A 26,452-nucleotide genomic window follows, 5' to 3' on the forward strand; every position below is an offset into this window, starting at 1 on the left:
ACATTCAGTGCTGCTGGAGGCTTTGTAACCGATCACAGGGTGCGCCTGTCCACCGAATCGGTCGATCGGCTGACCTTCATAAAAATGAATTAGTCTTGGATCACCAGCTACCAAGCACCTGATGCTGATGTAACTGATTGATTTTTTTTAATGTGAGATCCCTTCAAGACTGCCTTTGCTGATGCTGAGTGACTATCCTGTTATGCTGAGTGACAATCCTCTTCCTCCTTAATTTTCATGCTGATAGCTTGTAAGAACATTTTTGGTTCTGGGCACCGCCACCAGTGGCCAAGGCCCAATTTTTCTGCCCCTGTTTAACAGGGGCATGGAATTACAATTTTTGATGCAATACTTTGCAGCAGGGCTCATTCCTGCTCTCCAACTATAGTATCTGTGAGGGGTTGCAGTGTTGTGGCACCAGCACCAGTGCCCAAGGCCCAATTTTTCAGCCCCTGTTTAACAGGGGCATATAATTATATTTTTTGCTGCAATACTTTGCAGCAGGGCTCATTCCTGCGCTCCAACTATAGCATCTGTGAGGGGTTGCAGTGTTGTGGCACCAGCACCAGTGCCCAAGGCCCAATTTTTCAGGCCCTGTTTAATAGGGGCGACAAATTACAATTTTTGATGCAATACTTTGCAGCAGGGCTCATTCCTGCGCTCCAACTAGAGTATCTGTGAGGGGTTGCAGTGTTGTGGCACCAGCACCAGTGAGTGAGTGAGTGTATGCACATTAGGAGCACGAATAAGAAGCACTATCACTAAGCCGGCACTTGAATGAGAAGATCTTTTAAACAATATTGTCTTTTAATAAGGATTGGTTCTTTCTGAGCACAAGTCACTTTGTCAAATAAGAAGATTTTCAAAAATAATATTGGTTTTTCAGCAAACACTGTTTTTTTTCTCTTGAGCACAAGTCACTTTGTTAAATAGCTCATTTTGCTGCTAACAGCACACATATCCTGAACATAAAGCACTTTTATCAAATGCACTTTTATTAAGCTTTATTCACTTATATTAATCTTATAGTATGCAATATTAAGTTGGTTAAATTTATTAAAACCCAATTACAATATTGGGGGATAGTATATATTTAATCTTCTCGTCTGCATCCATAGGGTGCAATACACATTTGGACACAAATTTGTAATTAGCTTAAAAGATTGAAAAGAAAGTATGCTGGGGCACCCCTTCTGGCTATTGAAATCACACTGCTAAGTAGCTGCCAGAGGTTGTAACACAACCCAGATACACTTTTTTCAATACTCACTGTTAACCAGTTGCCAGAGGTTGTAACACATTTTTTTCAATATCCATTCACATACTTCCTTTTTTGATTTAGTTTAACCACTAATGGACAACCACACCACACCCTGTTAGATGTGCACACACACAGGTTTAAGGCATCTGCTGTTAATTTATAATACACACTTTCCATACTCTCCAACTTTCTACATTTAATCTGGGAGACCACAGAGGGTGTAACACAGCGTCTCTATTATAAAATACTCATTCCATCATAACAGCGCCACACCTACATTTGTTTTTACATTCATCTGCACCAGTGCCCAAAGCCCAAATTTTCAGCCCCTGTATAACAGGGGCATCTAATCACAATTTTTGATGCAATACTTTGCAGCAGGGCTCATTCCTGCACTCCAACTATAGCATCTGTGATTGGTTGCAGTGTTGTGACACCAGTGCCTAAGGTCCAATTTTTCTGCCCCTGTTCAACAGGGACATGCAATTACAATTCTTGATCTAATATTTCACAGCAGGACCCATTCCTGCGCCCACCAAGAGTAACTGTGAGGACTTACAGTGTTGTGGCACCAGCACCACCACCACCAAAGGCCCAATTTTTCTACCACTGTTCAACAATGGCATGTAATTACAATTCTTGATATAATATTTCACAGCAGGGCCCGTTCCAGCGCACACCAAGAGTAACTGTGAGGACTTACAGTGTTGTGGCACCAGCACCACCACCACCAAAGGCCCAATTTTTCTACCACTGTTCAACAATGGCATGTAATTACAATTCTTGATATAATATTTCACAGCAGGGCCCGTTCCAGCGCACACCAAGAGTAACTTTGAGGACTTACAGTGTTGTGGCACCAGCACCACCACCACCAAAGGCCCAATTTTTCTACCACTGTTCAACAATGGCATGTAATTACAATTCTTGATCTAATATTTCACAGCAGGGCCCGTTCCTGCGCCCACCAAGAGTAATTGTGAGGGCCTACAGTGTTGTGGCAACACCAACACCTAAGGCCCGAATTTCTGCAGCGTATATAGGGCAGGCCCCTACTTTCAAACATCCAACTTACAAATGACTATTACTTGCAAACAGAAGGAGACAACAGGAAGTGAGATGAAATCTACCCTAGGAAGGGAAATTCTCTCCTGTAAGAGTTAATATGGGAAAAACGTGTCTCCTCTTCACTGATGCTTTATCACCAATCCTTGTTTCACTAAAAACCCCAAATTTTCAAAAAACATTTGTCATTGGGACAGAAAGTGAGGTGAAATCTTCTGAAGAGGTGCACAGACAGCAAAACAAATGTTATAGGGGTGATAACCCTTCCCTATGCTTTCCAAAAAGCTTAAAAATAGATTTTTTGGCTGGAGCTACATTTTAAAAATGTACTAGTTCAAAATTACAAACAGATTCTACCTAACAACAAACCTACAGTTCCTGTCTTGTTTGCACCGCCTGTATACTGCTGTTCAGAGTATATAGGGCCTGGGGGCCCCACGCCTTTCCTTTTTTTAATTTGGGTGCAGGGTTCCCCTTAATATCCATATAAGACCCAAAGGGCCTGGTAATGGACTGGGGGGGGGGGGGTACCCATGCCATTTGTCTCACTGATTTTCATCCATATTGCCGGGACCCGACAATACATTGAAGCTGCAAGCAGTTTTAAATGACTTTTATTCCTTTACAAATGTCATTTTGTGCAGGGACTGTTCTACGCACGGGAAACACGTGCCACTTTACAGGCATACTATAGACACCCCCCAGGTACGATATTTAAAGGAATATTTCACTTTTTTTTCACTTTAAGCATCATTAAAATCACTGCTCCCGAAAAAACGGCCGTTTTAAAAACTTTTTTTTTGCATTGATACCTGGGTCCCCAAACCCATTTTAGGACAATAACTTGCATATCAGCCTTTAAAATTAGCACTTTTGATTTCGAACGTTCAAGTCCCATAGACTTTAATGGGGTTCTAAAGTTTGCGTGAGCTTTCAGTCCTTTCGCAGGTTCTGGTGCAAACCGAACCGGGGGGTGTTTGGCTCATCCCTACTGGCAGGGGTGATGGTTCCTCTAGTAGTGAAGGGGTGGCATGCTTGTCCCCTTCACTAGCGACTGGCTCCCTGCATTCTGGGATTGGACCTGCAGCCTAGAGTGCCTAGGGACCCAGCCTGGAGTCACAGAAAAGAACTGCTAGATTGGTGGAGCCCAGACATGACATGGATTTACTGGAGCCCGGTACAGGCTCAGCGGTACCGGCCTAAAAATTCTGTACGCCTGGGAGTGGTGTCTGCTACACATGAGAGTGTCTGCAGTGTACACGTGTCATCAAGTAACAGTCACCACAGAGATCAAGGAGGTAATAGTGTCATTGCAGCTCGCTTCTAAACACGGGAAACCTGCCCTAATGTTGACTGTTACATGACTGCAGCTCCCAACCTGATGTTCAGGCATTAGGAAGTAAAGTTCCACTTGTCCCCACACGCGTGCCTAAGCCCCGCCACAAGTTGGGGCCAGAAATGGTAACCCCCAGCTTGCGTCAAGTTCAGCAATAACCCCCCAGCACAGCAAAATAATCAACTCCCAGAACTCCACATATTTAACCCATCATAGGACACAGAAATGAACCCGCAGCAAAGCACAGTAATTAACCAGGGCATGCAGGGCTGCTGTTAGAAATGATGGGGCCCCATACAGACTCCCTGACAGCCCCCCCCAACCATCATCAATTATAAGCGGTTGAGGCTTTCCCCATTTCACAGCCGCATGCATACAAGAGGTGGCTGTGGCGCAGGAAATACCTTCACCACTTATGGCAGGATAGCTCAGGTGCAAGCACCCCAAGCTATTTGCTGATAGGCATGTTGAGTCCATGGAATATTTTATAGTTTGTCACAAGTTTCGTGAAAATTACAATTTTCTTTTTTTACACAAAATTGATGATATATTGCTCAAACATGGCATGGGTATATGTGAAATTCCACCCCAAGATACATTCTGCTGCTTCTCCTGAGTATGGGGATACCACATGTGTGAGACTTTTTGGGAGCCTAGCTGCGTACAGGACCACGAAAACCAATCACAGCCTTCAGGCTTTCTAATGGTGTAAAATGGTTATTTTACTCCTCACTACCTATCACAGTTTCGGAGGCTCTGAAATGTCAAGATAGCAGAAAACCCCCACAAATTACCCAATTTTGGAAAGTAGATACCCCAATGTATTTGCTAAGAGGCATGGTGAGTATTTTGCAGCTCTCATTTGTTTTTTAAAATGAAGAAAGTAAAAGGACATTTTTTTTTCTTTTTTCAAAACTTTGTGACAAAAAGCGAGATCTGCAAAATACTCAACGTGCCTCTCAGCAAATACCAAAATGGGGTCACCGAAGTGACCCCATTTTGGTATTTGCTGAGAAGAGGCACGTTGAGTATTTTGCAGATCTCGCTATTTGTCACAAAGTTTACTTTGTGTAATTTTTTTTTTGTCATTATTCAATTACTTGTGACAAAAAAATAAAATATTCAATGGGCTCAACAAGCCTCTCAGCAATTTCCTTGGGGTGTCTATTTTCCAAAACAGGGTCATTTGGGGGGGTGGGGGTGGGGTGTACTGCCCTGCCATGTTAGCACCTCAAGAAATGAGATAGGCAGTCATAAACTAAAAGCTGCGTAAATTCCAGAAAATGTACCATAGTTTGTAGACGCTATAACTTTTGCGCAAGCCAATAAATATATGCTTATTGAATTTTTTTTTACCCAAGACATGTGGCTGAAAACATTTTGGCCTAAAAGTTTGACCAAAATTGAGTTTATTGGATTTTTTTAATAACAAAATGTAGAAAATATAATTTTTTTCAAAATTTTCGGTCTTTTTTCCATTTATATTGCAAAAAAATAAAAATCCCAGAGGTGATCAAATACCACCAAAAGAAAGCTCTATTTATGGGAAAAAAAAGGAAGCAAATTTTGTTTGGGTACAGCATTGCATGACCATGCAATTACCAGTAAAAACGGCGCAGTGGCAAATTGTAAAAAGTGCTCTGGTCATTAAGGTGGCAAATCCATCCGGTCCTTAAGTGGTTAATGAGATATCAGAGGTCTAAAAGACCCCTGATGTCTCAAATGACCTCCACGGAAGCTAATGGCGTGCAGACCGTTTCTGGGTATTTAAACAGAAAGGGGAGATTAGCAAACAGGTGATTACTGATCTCCCTCCCTTCTACTTGGCATTACTTGCTATGGCAGTCCTGAGTGGGTCCATCGATGGGTGCGTGGAGCCCAGTAAACATGGCTGAGAAGTGTGTGCGTGTGGTGTGGGGGAGGGCACTAAGGGGGTTGAGTGGATGTGCTCTGGAGGCTGCACTGTTGCTGAATTGTTTCCATGTAACAGCTTGCCAGATTTACACACACACAGTGAGACACTTACTTTTAGGTCTTGTTTACTCTTGTGTTTGCAGAGCAGTAAAACTGTGTACTACCTATCATGGTGGCAGCATAGCTCCCAACTGTCCCTCATTTCGAGGGACTGTCCCTGATTTGGAGCAATGTCCCTCTGTCCCTCATTCCTCCTCATTTGTCTCTCATTTTGGTCTGATCTATATAGATGTATATAAAATGCACTTTTTATTTATCAAAAAGTGTTTTCCAGCGCTAAACCTTTCACCTGATTTCTAAATTGCTGCATTTGTAAATTCCAAAAGCCAATATAAAGGAATAGTAGTGGTAAAAAAAAACACTTGTGAGTTTAACCAATCTTGTTTTTTTTGTACAATTCTCCTTTAAGGGGGCGTGGCAAGGAGTGTGTCTTATGCTTGCATACATTTGCTGATAGGTGTCCCTCATTTCCATATCAAAAAGTTGGGAGGTATGGTGGCAGTGCCTTTGCAGCATAAGGGGGAAATGCAGCTTAGGTACAGTTTTACTGCCTCACAAACACAAGAGTAAACGAGACCTAGAATAAGCACCTCACTGTGCTTATTAACTATATGATGATGATCATAGCACAGCAAGTGCTGTATAACTGTCTGTCCCATGGCTATCTGCACTGACTTGCTACCTGTAGTACTTGGTAGCCCTCAGAGACATCCCTTCTTTGTCACCTCACGCTGGGCATTTGCAACCTCTGAGTCCTTCCTCTGGACCTCAGCTACTGAAGGAGGCAAGTAGATCACTCTGCCAGGCAAAGGCAGTGAGCGTTTGGCCGGGACTTTCATTTTAACATCAGGACTAAGGATGAGCTCAGGCGTGTTTGCTACCCGCATGTGTAGAGCCCGCCAGGAAGTCGGCACTGCACAGCGCTAATCACAGGCAGTGAGACATTTCTCAATGTCTGCAGCCACGGATTGGGTAAATGTCTCACCGCCTGTGATTAGCTCTGTGCAGTGCCAACTTCCTGGCGGGCTCTGCATGTGCGGGTTGTGAACACGCCTGAGCTCATCCTTAATCAAGACAGCGCGCCGGCTTTATATCCCTGTATGTCCACTCTCTGCTCCTGCCTTCTGGGCCCTCTGTTAGATTGATGGGGCCTAGGAAAATTTAATTTAACCTCTTGCAAGCCTAGGATCATGGCTTGATCTGATGATTTATTTTAAACTGCTGTATTGTATACTGTATTTAGTTGAATGATAAAGCTGCCCGGGCCCCCTGTGAAGTCGATAGTAAAGGAGGACTGGTTGTACTGCCTTATTGGCAGCCTTGCATGGATTCCTCCAGATAAAGCCATGTGTGAGGTGGTGAAACTAGTAAAGGTGGAGCCTGGCGGTGGAATCTTGTTGCAACTGAGTGAGGCCTTTCTGATGTGTTACCAATGCTTTTAATGTTTTCAATAAATGTGAGTTGTATACTAGCTGAGGTGGAAAAGGTTCATTACTAATCCCTCGGATACTGCACTATTTTAGGCACTTTCTGTTTTTTCCATGTATTGTTGAAACTACCGGCAGTTAATGTGGATTATACTGGATCCAAGTCTGAAGTAGCACAGCGGAAGGAACCCTTATCAGATATGGATCATTACCTGTGTTCTGAGACTCCAATAGTGGTTACCAAGGACCAGCGAGGATTTCCTGAAGTTGCACAGAGTGAAAGGCGTGTTTGACCCTTAGTAGGGTCTTGTAAGGCGGTGAGCGAGCATTGCATGTGGTGGTGGGAGCACTATGCATATGGAGGTTGTTTGAAGTAAAGAAACACTTCACATTTCAGCGGAAGAAATCATCACTTTAATATTGGACTTTCATTTTGAACACTTATATTGCACATTGGTTTTGATTTGTTTTTATATTTTTGTGTGTTTCACTGATGCAGTGCTGTCTCATTTATATTTTATTTCCTGCATGAATTAATACTTAACCCTCAGCACAACACAGTAATTTACTCAGAGCACAGCACAGTAATTATCCAGGGCATGGTTCAACACTTAACAGCACAGTAATTAAACCTCAACGTTGCACAACAATTAACCCCCAACATTGCAAAACAAATAACCCCCACAGTGCACAACAATAACCCTCAGAATTGCACAGTAAATAAACTCAACAAAAAAATCAGTATGTCACAACAATTAGCCACCAGCATTGCATAGTAATAAACCCCCAGCACAACACAAAAATAAACCCCTGGAATAAAACAGTAATAAAACTCCAGAAGTACACAATAATAAATCTTGAGCACAGCACAGTAAGTAACCTCCAACAACACACAGCAATTAACCCCCAACATTGCACAATAATAGACCCCCCAGCAACACAGCAATCAGTGTGCCCTTCCTTGCGCAACATAAAACATAGCAAATAGAGTGAAGAGGTCAACACTATATAGCGTATAGAATGTGGGGGTCAGGACTATGTACATTAGTTTCTACTTTCTCAGTGTGCCCTATTATATTTGTAGTCAATGCTCAGCGCGCCCCCTTACATTGGTGGTTAGTGTACCCTGTGCACAATGGTGATCAGTATACCCTCTGTATACTCTGTGTACCTCATAGCCAGTGGCATTGCATACTCGTGGTCAGTGTGCCCCTGTATACTGGTGGTACTGTATACCAGTGGTCAGGGCTTTTTTTCTCAAAGAATAGGTACAGGAACTCCACTACACCCCCTCCACAATACAAACAAATCTCTCCCCCAAGGGGAAGAGCATGCTGCATCAAATGGTGGTTTTGGCCAAATTGCACCAGTGGGAGGGTCCTAAAGGGGCATTGTTAAATTCCAGGTGTGCATTACAGACAGGGTGCAGAATTCAGGAGTGTGGTATGCACCGAGTGACTGGTTCAGGAGTGCACTATATACAGAGTGAAGGGTTGAGGAGTGTGCTGTGTGCTACATACAGAATGCAAAGTTCAAGAGTGCGCCACTTACAGATTGAAGGGTTGAAGAGCATGCTACATGCAGAGTGCAAGGTTCAGAAGTGCGATATGAACAGAATACAGTATTAAAGAAAAATCTCCCTTTGTACAGAATGCAGGGTTCAGGAGTGCATTACACACAAAGTGCAGAGGTCAGGGGTGTGCAATGTACAGATGGCAGAGTTCAGGAGTCTGCTGTTTACAGAGTGCAGAGTTCAGGACTGCTCTACATATAGAGTGCAGGTTTCAGGAGTACACTATACACAGAGTGCAGGTTCCGAAGTGTGCAATGTACAGGGTGTAAAGTTCAGGAGTGAGCTGCATATAGAATGCAGGGTTCAAGAATGCGCTATGTAGCGAATGCAGGGTTCAGGAGTGCGCTTTGTACAAAGTGCAGAATTCAGGAGTGCACTACGCACAGAGTGCAGGGTTCAGTAGTGAGTTAAGCACAAAGTGCAAAGTTTAGGCGTGCGATATGTACAAAATACAGAGGTCAGGGGTGCACTATGTACCGATTGCAGGGTTTAGGAATGTGCTACGGACAGAGTTCAGAGTTCAGGAGTGCATTATGTACAGAGTGCAGACTTCAGAAGTGTGTTACACACAAAGTGCAGAGTTCAGGAGTGTACTATGTACAGAATGCAGAGCTCAGGAATGCTCTGCATACAGAATGCAGGCCTCAGGAGTGCATTACGCATCAAAGTGCAGAGTTCAGGCGTGCATTATGTACTGAGTGCAGAGTTCAGGAGTGTGCTGCATACAGAATGCAGAGTTTAGGAGTGTGCTGTGTACAGTGGCTAGAGTTTAGGGGTGAACTGTGTATAGAATGCAGAGTTCAGGAGTGCGCTGCCTACAGATTGTAGAGCTCAGGGGTGTGTAATGCACAAAGTGCCAAGTTCAAGGGTGCGCTACGCACAGAATGTATAGTTCAGGCATGCGCTTCATACAAAATGCTGGCCTCAGGAGTGTATTGCACACAGAATGCAGGGTTCTGGAGTGTGCATTACTCAGTGCGGAGTTTAGGGATGCGATATGTACAGAGTGCAAAGTTCAGGAGTCCACTGCGTACAGAATGCAGTATTCAGGAGTGTGCTATGCACAGAGTGACCCATTTAGGAGTGCACTATACACAGATTGAAGGATTGGGGAGTGTGCTACATGCAGAGTGCAGGGTTGAGGAGCGTGCTACATGCAGAGTGCAGGGTTTAAAAGTACGTTTTGTACAGAATGCAGGGTTCAGGAGTGTGCTACATACAGAGTGCAGCATTCAGAAGTGCGCTATGTACAGAGTGCAGAGTTTAGGAGTGTGCTACATACTGAGTGCAGGTTTCAGGGGTACACTATACCCAGAGTGCTGGGCTCAGGAGTGCACTACGTACATAGTAATATTCAACTAAGGTAATAGGAAGATAACACCTCGCTAGAGTAAAAAATAGCTGCCAGCACTCAAAGCCAAGATACAGACTCCAAACTAATTATATAAAATCAGTGCAGCGCTAGGAGAAGAGATGACCTATAAGTGATTAGAAACTTCAGTCACATGATCCCTTAAAATGATCACATTTAAAAAAAAATAAATAATAAACATCAATCACACTACCCAGACAATCAGTACAAAGGCATGCAGTTAAAATATGTAGACTGTAGAAGAATGTCTATAAAAGCAAATGAAAAGAATCCTCATCTGTGTTCCGTGTGACAGGCACAAGTCAAGTGAAGAGAAGATAGTGGTAATATAAACCAGAGAGAATCTTGCTCCACACCCAATGTGAGTTTGCACGAACTGCTTACCAGATGTAAATGACCACTGAATTACAGGTGGTCAAGCGGGGCTCTAGCGTAACTCAGAGATAAAAACAAAGAAACCGCAATATATCAATGACCGATTTATTGGCAAAACAAATTATTGCATTTACAAGAAATCTGGATAAGAACAGCATGTAGTACAATCCAACGGACAGACAATTGTTGCGGTGTCCCTACGGGCTTCCCTCAGGGCTCTCCCATACATTGACTAGAAAGGAATCACGTGACATTACCATTGTAGGCTCCACCCTACACGTTTCATCACAAAGAACGTGGAGATAGGAACACAGATGACTTTTTTTCATCTCATTTGTTTTTATGGACATCCTTCTACAGTCTTATTATTTTAACTGCATGGCTTTGTACTGGTTGTCTGGGTAGTGTGATTGATGTTTATTATTTATTTAAAAAAAAACTATTTTGGTGATCATTTATGGGCTCATATGACTAAAGTTTCTAATCACTTATTGGTCATCTCATCTCCTAGCGCTGCACTGTTTTTATATGACTACATACAGAGTGCAGGGTTCAGGGGTGCGCTATGTACAGGATGCAGAGTTCAGGAGTGCGCTGCTTACAGAATGAAGGCTTCAGGAGTGCATTATGTACAGAGTGCAGGGTTCAGGAGTGAGTTACGCACAGAGTGCAGGGTTCAGGGGTGCGATATGTACAAAGTGCAGAGTTCAGGGGTGCACTATGTACAGATTGCAGGGTTTAGGAGTGTGCTATGTACAGAGTGCAGAGTTCAGGAGTACATTACATACAGAGTGCAGTGTTCAGGGGTGCGCTGCGTACTGAGTGCAGAGTTCAGGAGTGCATTACACACAAAGTGCAGAGTTCAGGAGTGTACTATGTACAGAGTGCAGAGAGCAACAGTGCATTACACACAAAGTGCAGCGTTCAGGAGAGAGCTACGTACCGAAATGAAGCTTCAGGAGTGCATTACATACAAAGTGCAGAGTTCAGAGGTGTGCAATATACAGAGGGCAGAGGTCAGAAATGCACTGCGGACAGATGCAGAGCTCAGGAGTGTGCTGCGTACAGAGTGTAGAGTTCAGCAGTGTGCTACATACAGAATGCAGGGTTTAGATGTGTCCTACATACAGAGTGCAGAGTTCCGGAATGTGTTATGCACAAAGTGCAGATTTTAGGGGTGTAATGGTCAGCATCCAACAGCAGTAATTCATATTCTGACATTCTCCTTGATTGTTGAGTCCACACTGTGGAAACTATGGAGAGTACTGCCTGTGATATGAAATTGAAATCATTGCTGATCAAACAAAAATTCTAAGTTGCAGGAGGAGGAACCGTTTACCTCAATTCAGCTCTAAACATTGGGGAGTTCTAGAAGAATGTGAGCCTCTTCGCTCTCCAGAACTCATGTGTACAAGCTGCTGCCAGACTACTGCAACTGTGCATATCCCCCGTCTCCTCCCTCCTCTGCTGCATTAGAGATGTGCAGAGCAGGGAGGGTTCTGTGTCTCAGAGAATATTACTCCACCTCCCTGAGAGAGCCTGTGCAGCCAGAATGAGAAGAAGATCATCAGGGCCTGCAGCTCTGAGCTGCTGTATCCCTGCACAGCAAGTCCCTGCCCACTCACATGTTTTGCAAGTTTGCATTGATCTAAGGTGGATTGATGCAGTTTAACAAAGCAATGTGTGTGGTCCAGGCAGATGCATTTATGGGGGTGCTGGAGGAAAATGTGGGGCTATTTCAAGACCCCCAAGCACCCACCTAATGCCACCCTTGACCTGATTCAACGGTGAATTAGGGGTTTAAAGGCTAAGTTCACCTTTACTAAAAGAAAATAATAATAAATGCACATGATTTTGCAACTTGGCAAGGTCAGTTTAATGGGAAATTATAATGAATTTTGTTATTTTTATCAGTCTTCACAGTCCACCCCATCCTTAGTCTTCACAGCCCCCCTCCTTAGTCTTCACAGCCCCCCCATCCTCAGTCTGCACAGTACCCCCAATCCTCAGTGAGCACAGTCCCCCACCATCCTCAGTCTGCACAGTCCCCCACCATCCTCAGTCTGCACAGTCCCCCACCATCCTCAGTCTGCACAGTCCCCCCATCCTCAGTCTTCTCAGCCCCCCATCCTCAGTCTTCACAGCCCCCCCATCCTCAGTCTTCACAGCCCCCCCCCCTCCCCAAATTCAGAGAGCGCACCTCTCTCAGGCACATCTCTTACAGACATGGGAAGTTTCCTCCCTCCCAGGCTCCAGTGTATGACATCAGCACCCCACCCCCCTGAGAAGCAGTACCTACCCCCATACAGCCACTCTCAGCTTCAGCAACATGATCTGTGTGTGACTGAAAATTGAGTCACACAGATTCTCTGTGACAGGAGGCAGAGAGAGCGGGCAGTGATAGGTGCGGCTGCAGCGCCTCAGGCTTTTTTCCTCCAAGGGTGCAGTGTGGGCCAGAGCACAGTGGGCCCCATTGCCCCTGGGGCCCGTGTGCACTGCACACTTTGCACCCATGGATGATACCCTACTGCTTTAATGTATTACTAGATTTAGATACACTAACAAATTAAAGCTAAACGCCAGCTCACACTTTGTAAGCAGTTATACTGTAGCATTTCTTTCCTTTTCAGATAAAAGTTTTACATAAATAATTAAAGCTGATCATTGTAAGCACCCCTATCAGTGTTAAATGGCTTGTCCCAACCTTATAACTGCAAGACAGCTTGTTATTTTGAAAAACACAAACTTACTCACCAAATCACCAGGTGAAATAGAAGAAAGAAAGGTTAAAAAAAGAAAACGAATGCTTGCTTTGTAAAAAACGAAGGCAACGTATGAGTTAAGTCCAAGGAGGTGCATGACATCTCCTGGGCTTATCTCTATTATATACATCTGACAGTTTTATTGCACTCCCGGGTGATGGCTATCAAAGTATTCTGTCGGGGTTCCCAGGGGGTCTTGAGCCTGTAGACCCTCATGGACTTATAGCTGCCAGTTATGGACATTACTGCCTTTATGGATTACTGCCAAATCATGGACTCCAAGAGGCTATTGATGCCTCTTGTGGATTTACTGCCTAAATGGACCCTTGCCTTGAAAGGTTTGCTCTTATGGACTATGCCATCTGCGTTGGGCACAGTCACTTTATGGGGCATTACAGAGCTTTGTATAGGAAAGTGTGTGGAAGATGTCTTTGAGAACTGTTACTTGTTGCCTGCAACTACTTCAGTAAAAGATCTTTATTTGTTCATCTGAATTGCCTGGTCAATTGCCAGGATTTACAACAAGGGGACAGAAGATACAGTTCAGAGTCTAACGAGCAGAATGCTATCCAAAGGAAGCTAGAATGCTGTTGCGAATGACTACAGCATTTATGTCACTTGCTAAACCATCCAACCAGCCAGGAAACGGGTGACATGGCAAAGGTGACGACTAGTCTGGTAGTGAAGGAGTGTTGTGCCTGGCCCCTTCACTAGCTGCTGGCTTCCCACTTATTGGGACCGGGTCCACAGCACAGAGTACCTACTGTAGGGACCCAGCCTGGAGTCATGGGAGAGGGAGATGTAGCGGGGCCTATAAAAACGAATAGGCCGTGGTATTAAAACATACCACAGCAGATGTTACATCTCTCCATACGGCCATCAATCACCAAGAAGCTTATATGATAGGAAATGTCTGAAAATTTGTAAAAGCACCAAATTTCACTCAGAGATTTTAATACATCTGTAGTATAATAATAATACTACACTATGATGGTGGTGTTTTGTATGACTTTGAGCGTTGCAGTGCACTATCTATCACTTATGAAGATTTAAAGACACAGTTCTATGGGTTTGAAAGAAGGAGGCAGAAGTGGCTGGAGATAACCTGGGCCAAAAAAAAAAAAAAAAATATATATATATATATATATATATATATATATATACACAGTGGGGACGGAAAGTATTCAGACCCCCTTAAATTTTTCACTCTTTGTTATATTGCAGCCATTTGATAAAATCATTTAAGTTCTTTTTTTTCCTCATTAATGTACACACAGCACCCCATATTGACAGAAAAACACAGAATTGTTGACATTTTTGCAGATTTATTAAAAAAGAAAAACTGAAATATCACATGGTCCTAAGTACTCAGACCCTTTGCTCAGTGTTTAGTAGAAGCACCCTTTTGATCTAATACAGCCATGAGTCTTTTTGGGAAAGATGCAACAAGTTTTTCACACCTGGATTTGGGGATCCTCTGCCATTCCTCCTTGCATATCCTCTCCAGTTCTGTCAGGTTGGATGGTAAACGTTGGTGGACAGCCATTTTTAGGTCTCTCCAGAGATGCTCAATTGGGTTTAAGTCAGGGCTCTGACTGGGCCATTCAAGAACAGTCACGGAGTTGTTTTGAAGACACTCCTTCATTATTTTAGCTGTGTGCTTAGGGTCATTTTGTCGGGTTTAGCAGAGCAAAGAGAATTCTCTGCATAGAAAGAATCGAGAAATACTTTTTTCAAGATCGCAACAGGGAAAAAATTGCGATAACGATTCTTAACGATTAATCGTGCAGCTCTAATATATATATATATATTGTGACAGTACAGTTCCCTGTCCTAGTAATTGTCGCCCAGGGTTCTCAAATAGGCAGGTTGAGGGGCCCCATGGGTATTTAATGTGGAGGAATCTGTTTTATCAGTTTCCTCCAAAGTTCGTAAAATCCATTTGGGGACCTGGAGCCCGGAGATTTCATAGCGTTATGGGTGGGACGGAATCTACAATCCTGGGGCCAGGAGTCAGGTGGGTCCTGGGCCCTGGGGGCAGGTGGGTCCTGGGCTTATAGCAGAGTCAGGATTAGGGTTCTGGGCTCCACCCTCCCAAGGAGTCCAGAGATTGCAGGTGTGCACTAGTGGAAGCCAGAGACCAAAGTCTGAGGATCAGAGCAGTGAGGGGCTGCTTTCTAGATAGATGCTGTGTGCATCCAAGGAGACACATGAGAGCCTGAAGTTGAAGGGCAGCAAGGAAGCTGAAAAGAGGTACAGTAGTTGTATGGGAACCCTGTTATATGGCCAAGAGGGCTGAAGCATAAAGCCTAAGTGGCAGTACTGCTGAAGAGAGCCAGGTGGCTTGGCATTTTTCATTTGTTATTGTTTTTGGGAGAAGAACCCCTGTGTGGGCATCAAAGTGCGTGTATGAACTTTCCTTTATTTTGTTCCTTTTAATAAAAGTTGGCTACTATGCCCTTAAACTAAAGTTCCTGTTCGCTGTGAACTTATTGAAAAGGCATCTACCATTGAGCTAGGCATCCCCCAATGTCACTATCTATATCTATCTATATCTATATCTATATCTATATCTATATCTATATCTATATCTATATCTATATCTATATGCTGTATATACACAGTATCTCACAAAAGTGAGATACCCCTCACATTTTATTTTTGTAAATATTTTATAATATCTTTTCATGTGACAGCACTAAAGAAATTACACTTTGTTACAATGTAAAGTAGTGAGTGTACAGCTTGTATAACAGTGTAAATTTTCTGTTCCCTCAAAATAACTCAACACGCAGCCACTAATGTCTAAACCACTGGCAACAAAAGCAAGTACACCCCTAAGTGAAAATGTCCAAATTGGGCCCAAAGTGTCAATATTTTGTGTGGCCATCATTAGTTTCCAGCACTGCCTTAACCCTCTTGGGCATGGAGTTCACCAGAGCTTCACAGGTTGCTACCGGAGTCCTCTCCCACTCCTCCATGATGACATCACAGAGCTGGTGGATGTTAGAGACCTTGAGGTTCTCCACCTTCCGTTTGAGGATGCCCCACAGATGCTCAATAGGGTTTAGGTCTGGAGACATGCTTGGCCAGTCCATCACCTTTACCCTCAGCTTCTTTAGCAAGGCAGTGGTCATCTTGGAGGTGTATTTGGGGTCGTTATCATGTTGGAATACTGCCCTGCAGTCCAGTCTTCAAAGGGAGGGGATCATGCTCTTCTCCAGTATGTTGGCATTCATGGTTCCCTCAATGAACTGTAGCTTCCCAGTGCCGGCAGCACTCATGCAGCCCCAGACCATTAAACTCCCACCACCATGTGTGATTGTAGGCAGCAAGACACACTTGTCTTTGTACTCCTCATCTGGTTGCCGCCACACACGCTTCACACCATCTGAACCAAATAAGTTTGTCATGGTCTCATCAGACCACAGGACATGGTTCCAGTAATCCATGTTCTTAGTCTGCTTGTCTTCAGAACACTGTTTGTGTGCTTTCTTGTGCATCATCTTTAGAAGAGGTTACCTTCTGGGATGACAGCCATGCAGACCAATTTGATGCAGTGTGCGGCGTATGGTCTGAACACTGACAGGCTGACTCCCCCCACCCCCACCTCTTCAACTTCTGCAGCAATGCTGGCAGCACACATACATCTATTTCCCAAAGACAACCTCTGGATATGACGCTGAGCACGTGCACGCAACTTCTTTGGTCGACCATGGCGAGGCCTGTTCTGAGTGGAACTTGTCCTGTTAAACCACTGTATGGTCTTGGCCACCGTGCTGCAGCTCAGTTTCAGGGTCTTGGCAATCTTATAGCCTAGGCCATCTTTATGTAGAGCAACAATTCTTTTTTTCAGATCCTCTGAGAGTTCTTTGCCATGAGGTGCCATGTTGAACTTCCAGTGACCAGTATGAGAGAGTGAGAACGATAACACCAAATTGAACACCCCTGCTCCCCATTCACACCTGAGACCTACTAACACTAACGAGTCACGTGACGGAAAAATGGCTAATTGGGCCCAATATGGACATTTTCACTTAGGGGTGTACTCACTTTTGTTGCCAGCGATTTAGACATTAATGACTGTATGTTGAGTTATTTTGGGGGGACAGCAAATTTACACTGTTATACAAGCTGTACACTCACTACTTTACATTGTAGCAAAGTGTCATTTCTTCAGTGTTGTCACATGAAAAGATAGAATAAAATATTTACAAAAATGCGAGGGGTGTACTCACTTTCTCACTTTTGGGAGATACTGTAGGTTGCTTGCAGCACTGGGATCCTGGTCACACTACCCTGTCCTAAAGTGTGTGAAGAAAATTTTGCACTGTGTGATTTGATGAACCTTAATGTATTGAATGTATTGTTCACTTTGGAGATGATATAGGTGTGCTTGCAGCACTGGGATTTTGGTGTGTATATATATATATATATATATATATATATATATATATATATATATATATATATAATGTATGTAGGCCCTTTTTCCCACCATTTAGTAGAATGCACATAGTACGTAACTAAATTTATAGAACAGATAACTTTAAATTTGCCAGGTATAATAAAATATTTACCTGTTGCCAAGGAGCATGGGACAAAGAAAAACAGCCCTGAAATAAGAAGATACACGTTACAAGAGTAGAACCAGCAAGGGCTGTAGGAGGAGAAAATGTACAACCAGTATAGAACAGACATGGAGCATACACTTAAAGCTATTGTCTGCAGAATTTTCCGCTTCCTTATTACTGAGTAAGGTTAATAAAATCAAAAACAGAGGCGCCTTTATTTAAACCAAGACCCGAAGAAGCTACTGTTATAAAACATACTAATTTAATACAATAATATACAGTTATAGACCTCATGCACACAGGCATCTGTAAAAACACCTCTGAACGACAGAACTGCTGGCAGGAAAAGGCTGCTCTACAAATGTGGCAAAAGCCGCGTATTACTCACTAGTTTTGCCCCTTTTAAGCGTTTCTAGTGTTTGAGCATTAATTCATTCTATTGGCCAAAATGTTATGTTATTCTGGCCATTTAAATGCATTAATGCTCAAACGCTAAACGCATCTAGTGTTTATGAAAATTCATGCATGTTTAGATGCATTTAGATATATTTTGTGCTTTTTCTGCTCTTAAGCTACTCTCAAGAACACGCCTTTAGTGTTATTTTTTTTTCAGCCTGTCAACGCTCCTCCTCTAATATGCCTGTAAACGCCTATGTGCGCATAGACACATAGGCTTGCATAGAGCTGCAAAAAAAAAAAGTTTGCTCAACGCCTGTAAAAGCGACCTTCTTTTTTAGCTTTGTGTGCATGAATGAGTCCAAATACGCATTCCCACGCAGACATTATATTTTATTTGGTGACTACCAGTTGGTTGAATCACCCACTGACTTTTTGTAGTTTTTTTGTAACTCACTGGTGATATCTCACTGCTTGAATTCCCTAACCCCTGCCTTGCCCATGATAATGCAAAGTGGCAGGGTGTCACACACCATGCTTTTTGCTTCATTATCTAAAGTGAATAAAAAAGTAGAAAAAACATCATAATTGCAGCAGTGGGTAGCCAGGAACCATGCTGCTAGAGATTCCTCTTACCAGCATCCACAGAAAACCAAAATATGGAATTAACAATTCACCTAACTCACCAAAAAACCTTTAACACACCAAACAACCCCTTTTTAAACATGGAGAAATGGCTTAACTAAAAATGTATAATTACTTACCAAATTGTATTACAATTATGCTTGTCATCATCCTCTTTTACCTAGATAACGATAGATCCAAAATAACCCACCATGAGAAAACAAAGAGCAGGGAAACAATGTGGAAGAACCAAAGGAAGACTGTGACAAAAGTCTGTGCATAGTTAGCTGTTGTTAGGTAGGTAAAAAAAAAAAATCATAGAATAACACAGGAAACCCAGGGGTGTCCAGGAAATGTATGACTGGTCTTGTTAACTTGGTGTCTCTTTCATTATGACTCTAAAATGTTATTAATTTATGTTAAAGTTAGGTTAGGTCTAAAGAACTGGTGCCAACCTCTATCTCAACAGAAAGTACTATATATCTCACAGTCCCTGGCATTCAGGAATTACCAGAAAATATTTTGTGGGCATTCCAAGATCTTTCCAAACTTGCCATACTCTCAAAAACATCTAACTTTTTAGAGATTGGGGAAACCTGTTTCCAGTATACACAAGGGTCAAAACCACTCCCGATTTGCTCCAATTAGCTTAGGGGCTCATTAAAGTGTGATAGGCACTGACTGGATACATGTAGTACTGTTAAATCTGCTCTTTATTGTGCTGACTTTTTCAGGATGGAGGATAGTTCATTAGTGTAGAGAAGTGAACACACCAATATCTTTAGGCTATCCTGTTTACATAAAGATATAGTTGACACAGTCGGGTATTTACACATACAAGAAATATCATGCTAAATTACATGAAGTGTTTTCTCACCCCATAGGTACAATATTACCTCATTTGTATGTGCAAACTGGTGTGGGATGTGTGGGGTGTATGAGAATTAAGAGGAAAATGAGGGGTGATGAGAAGGTTTTGGGGCTTGAAGGAGGATGATGAAGAGGCTATGTGATTGTGGGAAAAGGTTATAAAGATGCCAGTGTTTGTTGAGTTCAAAAATACAATATAACGATGGGCATCTGAGGTCTTAGGATGGGTGCTGAGAAGAACACTCTCTGGTCCCACACCCATGCTAATCATGAAATCTGTGATAGTACTGTAGAACCCTCCTAGATAGTTTGTTAGCTAGGTTAGGTAAGTTTAGTACTTGTGGCTTTCCTGTGATCAGTTGAGCAGCTTGTGATTGCTTTGGGCTGTTCTGGGCTCTGCAGGCTGCAGGTTTGATTGCTTCCCCCTGTTTTCTGGAGGCTTCCAAAATACAGTAGGTTGGGAGGGTCAAATAGACAGCCTGAATATTTTTGTGGTTCCAGCCAATCCCTGGTGAGGTGGCTGGGGGAGTGCATAAATAGTTTGGAGCCTGAGGCAGCCCTGTTCTTGTTCAGGAGGAGAAGTTCCCAGCCTGGAGGGTTGATTCCCTCTCAGGCAGCCCAGCTGACAATTACTAGGAAGTCATCGGGGTCCCAGTTATGCTAAAGCTGGGGAGCCTATTTGCTGAAAAACTCACCTAAGGACTTGTGAATACAGGTCTGAGTGCAGGATCTGGTTCTGAGCACTAAAATTAAGGCATGTCTGGCCTGGGTCATTGTTTATGGTGTCCCCATGCTGTCATTACCTGAGCTATTGTCAAAGGAACTGTTCTAAGAAGTAGCTGCAGAGTGAGAAGTGTCTTCTTATTACTGTCCAGTGTTCTGGAGTATTCTACAGCCCCCTATCCAAGTTAATCATTAATACATTTTAAAAAGGAAACTCCTAGAGTCTAGACTATGAATTGAACCAGAAGAGAGGATGTTGTGGTGTGCCTGGCTGCTGTTACACACGAGGGGTGAGCGCTACACTACCCCGTAGAGTGTGCACTGCATTCAGATTGTGCTGGATAAAGAAGTAGGTTTGCAGTGCACCTGCTTTGTATTCTCCAGACAAGCAGGCATTACAAATGTAGATAGTATGCCTGTATGACCCCAGGGGTTTGGGCTCCTTGGACCCTAAGAACCAAAACTGTAAGGACCTGCAGTCAGCCTATAGGAGCCGTTCAATTGAACAGTTTAATACTATTGTCATTCTGACAGATTTACATTACTGTTATGTGCAGGGTGAAATTATTATTATTTAATTTATAAGTAATTTGACCAAACCCTGAGATTAACCCAATACGTGAAATGATCCATTCACTTCTATCCTTGATATTTGCAATACGGAAAATCGAGAATGGTTCAGTACCATTTTTTTTTTCATTTTCAGTGTGTGTTGATCTCTTTTACCTAGTAATTTTCAGAGGAGGATTAAGAATGTAGGTTGTGACAATTATGAGGTCTGATGATCCCAAACTGAGTGGGAAAAAACAGGAGTCATATTGCACACAGTGGCATTCCCATTTCTCCAAAATTAGCAATTCTGCGTCAAAGCATAAAGATTTAAAGTGAAACCAGTCTGTGATGCTTACCTTTCCTTAAACGGTTTGACAATCCTTGCCTGTATCTTCTACCTGGCTTCTTTCTGGTACCGGGCTGTGCCTATCATCATTGGCTAATGCAGGAGTTCAGTCATTACGGCACAAAGGATCTGTACCATAATGTACACTGAGCTGTGCTAGTGTTGCTCAGTGTACATTACAAAGAAGACTGTGAGCAGGCAGGTAGGTTTATTTTATTGCAGAAGAGACATTGCAATAAAGAGCCTGGCTCGCAGTTTTTTAAAATGAGAGTTTAGTTCCACTTTAAGAGCCATTTCACATAGGAATGAGTTGTATGTTCCTGTCTACTGTGTTTGGGACCTGTGTTTGAGGTGTCATTAACTTACAGTAATATTGACACCCGCTGCAGATCACAACTGCAATGCATTTTGAACTCGGTGTGGGAAACATGCAAGGAACGTGGGTTTCCTGCACCAAGTTCTGGTGTGAAGGGGCCCTAAAGCTTGAATGTCACATTGTAAAACCACATCGTCTGAAAATAATGATACAGTTTGAAAAGTGACTTTAAAGGAGTGTTAGCTAAAGTATATTCTAACACCCCAGTACTTCTATATCACACCGCTCAGATTTTTTGTTTGGGTGGAAATTGACTCACTGAAAACCTCTGAAGGGACATAAAAAGCTGCAGCAATTTCAAGATAGCAGCTCATGTCTCCATTTCAACTTTGAAGGCAAGAGTCATTCGTAAGAGTCGGTAACTCTGATTGGACTTATTCTGCATGAAACCAAAGATCATGCAAACTTTGCAAGTACTCTTCACTTTTAATCCCATTTATTTTACTTTTGCTGTTTTTTTTATATATTTCACTATAAAAAATTTCTCATGCCATTTTTCTTTTCTTTTATTAAAATGATATTTAAAAGTCATGAGGGCTACATTATTTTAAACTCTGTACATTTCTGTCTTCTGGGTATTGTGGCAAGTGTAACAGATATTTTCAGAATTGTTACAGTGTATATTATTTAGTCAGTGCAGGGCTAGCTTTAATATTGATTGGGCAAACATTTAAAATTGGCCCACACTCATTGATTGGTCTAGGCTCACTGACTGTTTGCTAGAGGTTACTGCACATCATTATATATACTGTATATGACTATGATGGTACTGTAGGCAATATTTGGGAGGTGAAGATCTACCTAAACAACATGGAAGAGATCAAGGATTACCTGGGTGGTTTTAAAAATAGTAATAAACTAACAAAGCTTAACTAAAAAGTAATGTAAAAAAATGAAAATGAAGCCCCACATCACTCCAAGATACAACTTTTTTCCAATAAATGTCAGGGATACAATCCAAAAAGTAGCCAAAATTATATCTGGGCCTCTTAGCAGTGGTGTGGCACTTCAATTTTTATTTTTGTTACATTGTACCACAAGCCAAGGAGACCGTGGAGATCTACTGGGTTGTGAAGCTGCCTGCTTGGGAACCAGATCATTTGCATCAATATGTTAAGATAAAATTATCAATAAGATAACACTATGGGAGAGATGGGAGACATGGAAGAGATCAAGGATTACCTGGGTGGTTTTAAAAATTAAGTGAAGGGTTAGTGTGTGGGTGTGGGGAGCTGTCCTAATTCATAGAAATACTTGGTAAATCGTGTGTAGCCAAATCCCATATGTAAAGTCGCATATAAAGTATAGACCAAAATTGCAAATAAAAAATTCAACGAAAATAAAACCAAACATAAAACAGCAAAGTGACCCCCTTTGGAGTGTGTAGGTGTAACATTGTCCTAGTTTAAAAAATACTTTGTAAATCGCGTGTAGCCAAATCCCACATGTAAAGTAGCATGTAAATTATAAACAAAATATAAACAAAATCGCATATAGCAAATTTAACGGCCCCCTTTGAATTGGGGGAGGGGGAAGGGGAACAGGGGATGAAATAAAAAAATGACTTTAGCCAAAACTATTCCATCCGCATAAAAACCCCATATAGTGATTGATTTAAAAGTCTTTGACAAACATAACATTGCTGAATAATTACATAGGTAAAATCGTGACTAGTGCTCAGTGCAACTTAAGTGAAAAACTTGACATCTTTGTAAAACAAGGCAGGTATTTGTATTAATCTTGGTGACCAGGTGCTCGTGTCTTGTGATCATGCGGACACTCACCAGCTTCTTTAACCGCTGCGGGGGTAATGCGCAGTCACAGTGTATGCCACTGTGCGGCAATCCACAGCCTGTTTCTGGGTCACGGTGATGTTTAAGGCAGCTTCTTTAACCCCTGCGGAGGTAATGCGCAGTCACAGTGTATGCCACTGTGCAGCAATCCACAGGCTGTTTCTGGGTCACGGTGACGTTTTAGGCATAAGAGAAGAAAGAGGAGATTCCATAGCGTAAAACCATAAAACACTCTTTTTGAACGCAGATGACAGAATGGTACTCACATTTAAGCAGTTTATAATAGGCAACCAAATGTCATCAAAACAGGAGAGCGTCAGATTTAAGTTGGTGATCCTCTGGGTGATGATGCAAAAGCGTCAAAATAGGCCACGCCCTACGCTTTTCCTCATAGGGACGTCAACTGGAGCGACGTCACGCTCCAGTTGACGTCCCTATGATGAAACGCTAACACAAATATATGATGAATGTACTATATCAGTATCCTCAGAGCACATATGAGATAAAATCATTTAGAGTTCCAAAAGACAACATCTAAAGTCCATTAAGTCAGCAAGTGGAGTGCTTGCATGGGACACATCTTCCACATGCATAAAAACCTCCCACAAAGGAAAATAACCAGAAGTAGGGACTGGAGGATTTAAAACGCCAGGAGCTAAACGGTCCCTTAATGAGGGAGCTTTCTTGTAAATAAATTGTGGTCGGTCTGGTAACATAGGGCCTAGAACCTTATCCTGCTTAAGGATAGACCAATTTTTTTGTATGATCCTCTCAAATTTGCGATATTGTACATTGTAATCCAATACCATTTTGAAATTATGGTTCTCTCCATTGAGATCCTTAATGGAATTGGAAATCAAAGGTTACTCACCTTGTATAAAGCGCGGGTGCCCACGTTGTATCTCTATCTGCTGAAAAAGTCCCCGCCCACTGGGACGCAACGCGTCCAGAACGAGAATACGTCGTGACATCACCCGCGGCCATCGCGCATCCTCACTAGCTGTGTGTATACACCATCGTGTCATGCTTGTTTACTTGCACTGGAGAAGTGCCACACTTGTAAGTGTATTATTTTATTTTATTCAATAAACTACACCATACGGAGAGCAATATTCTGTCATCCTTCTCTGTTCCATATATCACACATCTCGAGAGTATCCTGATCAACTCTTCAGCGCCCTGCTATTTGACGGAGGTTATGTATGCCGATCCGCTGTGCTGCATCCTTTTATGACCCATTTGGGAATGCCTGTATGACCCTCTATAACCAAAGGGTCCTGTTGCCAGGTGAGAGGCCACTCTTATTGATGGTGGAGGGCACATCGATTAGTCACCTTTTCCGCCATGCAGTTTCATCTCACTTGATTGGTTGAATTCACTGGATGACTTAATGGACTTTAGATGTTGTCTTTTGGAACTCTAAGTGCCGGTTCACACTGGTGCGATGCCAAACATCGCACAGACATTGCATGTAATTCGCAGCGCACTGCCGTTCACATTACATGCGATGTCTGTGTGGTGCGATATCAGCCATAGAGATAGTATGGCTGATATCGCACCGCATTCGGTGCAAACACGCACAGGACTCTTTTTTCTGTTCGGACCAGAATCGGATCGCATGTGTGTTCACACATATGCGATCCGATTCATGTCCGAACTGTCAGTTCGCAGTGCGATATGCAAGCTGAACTGGGGGTGTCGTTAACAATGTATTGACACTCCCCAGCGATTCGCATATGGCAGTGTGAACTGACATGCGATGCGGGAACACGCAGTGGATTCGCAGTGTTCTCGCATCAACCAGTGTGAACCGGCACTAAATGATTTTATCTCATATGTGCTCTGCGGATACTGATATAGTACATTCATCATACATTTGTGTTAGCACGCAGTTGCACTGCATTTGTGCCACTTATTTACTACTTACTCTTTAGATTCCTTTCATGCACTTAAATGATTTTATTCATTGTTTGTTTGATTTAGCGCTGCACCATTTGTATATTTATTTAAAATTATCAATAAGATAACACTATGGGTCTGGTGCTATTTTTTCTACTTTCCAATAAAAAGTAAGAAAAATTAGCAAAATATAATAACACAAATGTCAATGTAAAAAAATAAACAAAGCCTACCTGAAGGGCATGTGCAGACAAGGAGCAGACAAAATGCCAGACACTCTGGCAGAAAAAGTGGCATAAAAATGCTCATAGTGGCTCGTATTGCACAAGAGTGTAGGGCAGTTTATGGGCATTAGGATAGGTTTACACTGTAGAGGGTGGTTGCGGGTGTGGGAATCAAAGGGAAATCCCATGGTGCAAAAGCAGTTCCGTTTTTAAAAAGGTGCTGCCGTGCCCACGCAAACGCAGGCAGCAAACCCGCTCAAGTGTGAACCTAGCCTTAGGATGTAGGCCAGTGTACGGTGGGCAGTAATATGTAGGGCAGTGGACAGGGGTCAGTAGTAGGTAGATAGAAAAATGCAGCGCTCAGAAGAAATGTGAGGTGTTAGTGTAACCAAAACATGAATAATGCACCTAGTGGTAAAACGTGAGTTCAAAATCCGAACACATAATATACAAAAAATGTGTAATAAGTCCACACTGTAAAAAGAGAAATCAATCCAAATAAAAATGTTAAGAAAAACCTGCACAGGCAGGTGTGGGTGATGTGAATCTGCAGGTGGAACAACAAAGTCAATGATGAACGATGTGTATCCGTGACTGAAGAACAACATCAAAGGTGTAAAACATCAGTGAGTAGAAGAGGGTGGGTAATCTTACCAGATAACATGGACTCCCGTGTCTTATGACATGGAGTCAATGAAACATTGAGCCCCACCACGGCTATGAAGGGATCTCCGGAAGGCTGGAACTTCTGCAGCACTCCTCGACTCCCCTGAAGTGGTGAAGGAATATCCAGAAGACTGAAGCGGACCAGATGTGCATCCACCAATAGGACATCAAACCATCATCCGGAAGGATCGTCAAACCAGGCTTTTCCCGGACCTCCTGGTGAAAATGGTTTGACGATCCTTCCGGATGATGGTTTGATGTCCT

The 26,452-nt window shown here is 42.7% G+C and overlaps 1 protein-coding gene across 2 annotated transcripts in view; it reads right to left on the reverse strand.

Moving 5' to 3' along the window:
• Positions 1-19,070, reverse strand: part of LOC141145182 (Fc receptor-like protein 5) — a 162,726-nt gene extending 143,656 nt beyond the window's left edge. Inside the window, exons 1-2 of one of the 2 annotated variants that reach the window (XM_073631656.1) lie at positions 18,880-19,070; positions 17,726-17,761 (exon numbers count right to left, since the gene is read on the reverse strand). In XM_073631656.1, coding sequence (XP_073487757.1) covers positions 17,726-17,761; positions 18,880-18,910 — 67 coding nt within the window. In that variant the 5' untranslated portion in view covers positions 18,911-19,070. The remainder of the gene's footprint in view (positions 1-17,725; positions 17,762-18,879) is intronic. The other variant, XM_073631648.1, reaches the window with a different exon arrangement.
• Between the last annotated feature and the right edge of the window lie 7,382 nt (positions 19,071-26,452).

Source organism: Aquarana catesbeiana, linkage group LG01 (assembly GCF_042186555.1).
Source record: "Aquarana catesbeiana isolate 2022-GZ linkage group LG01, ASM4218655v1, whole genome shotgun sequence".
NCBI lineage: Eukaryota > Metazoa > Chordata > Amphibia > Anura > Ranidae > Aquarana > Aquarana catesbeiana.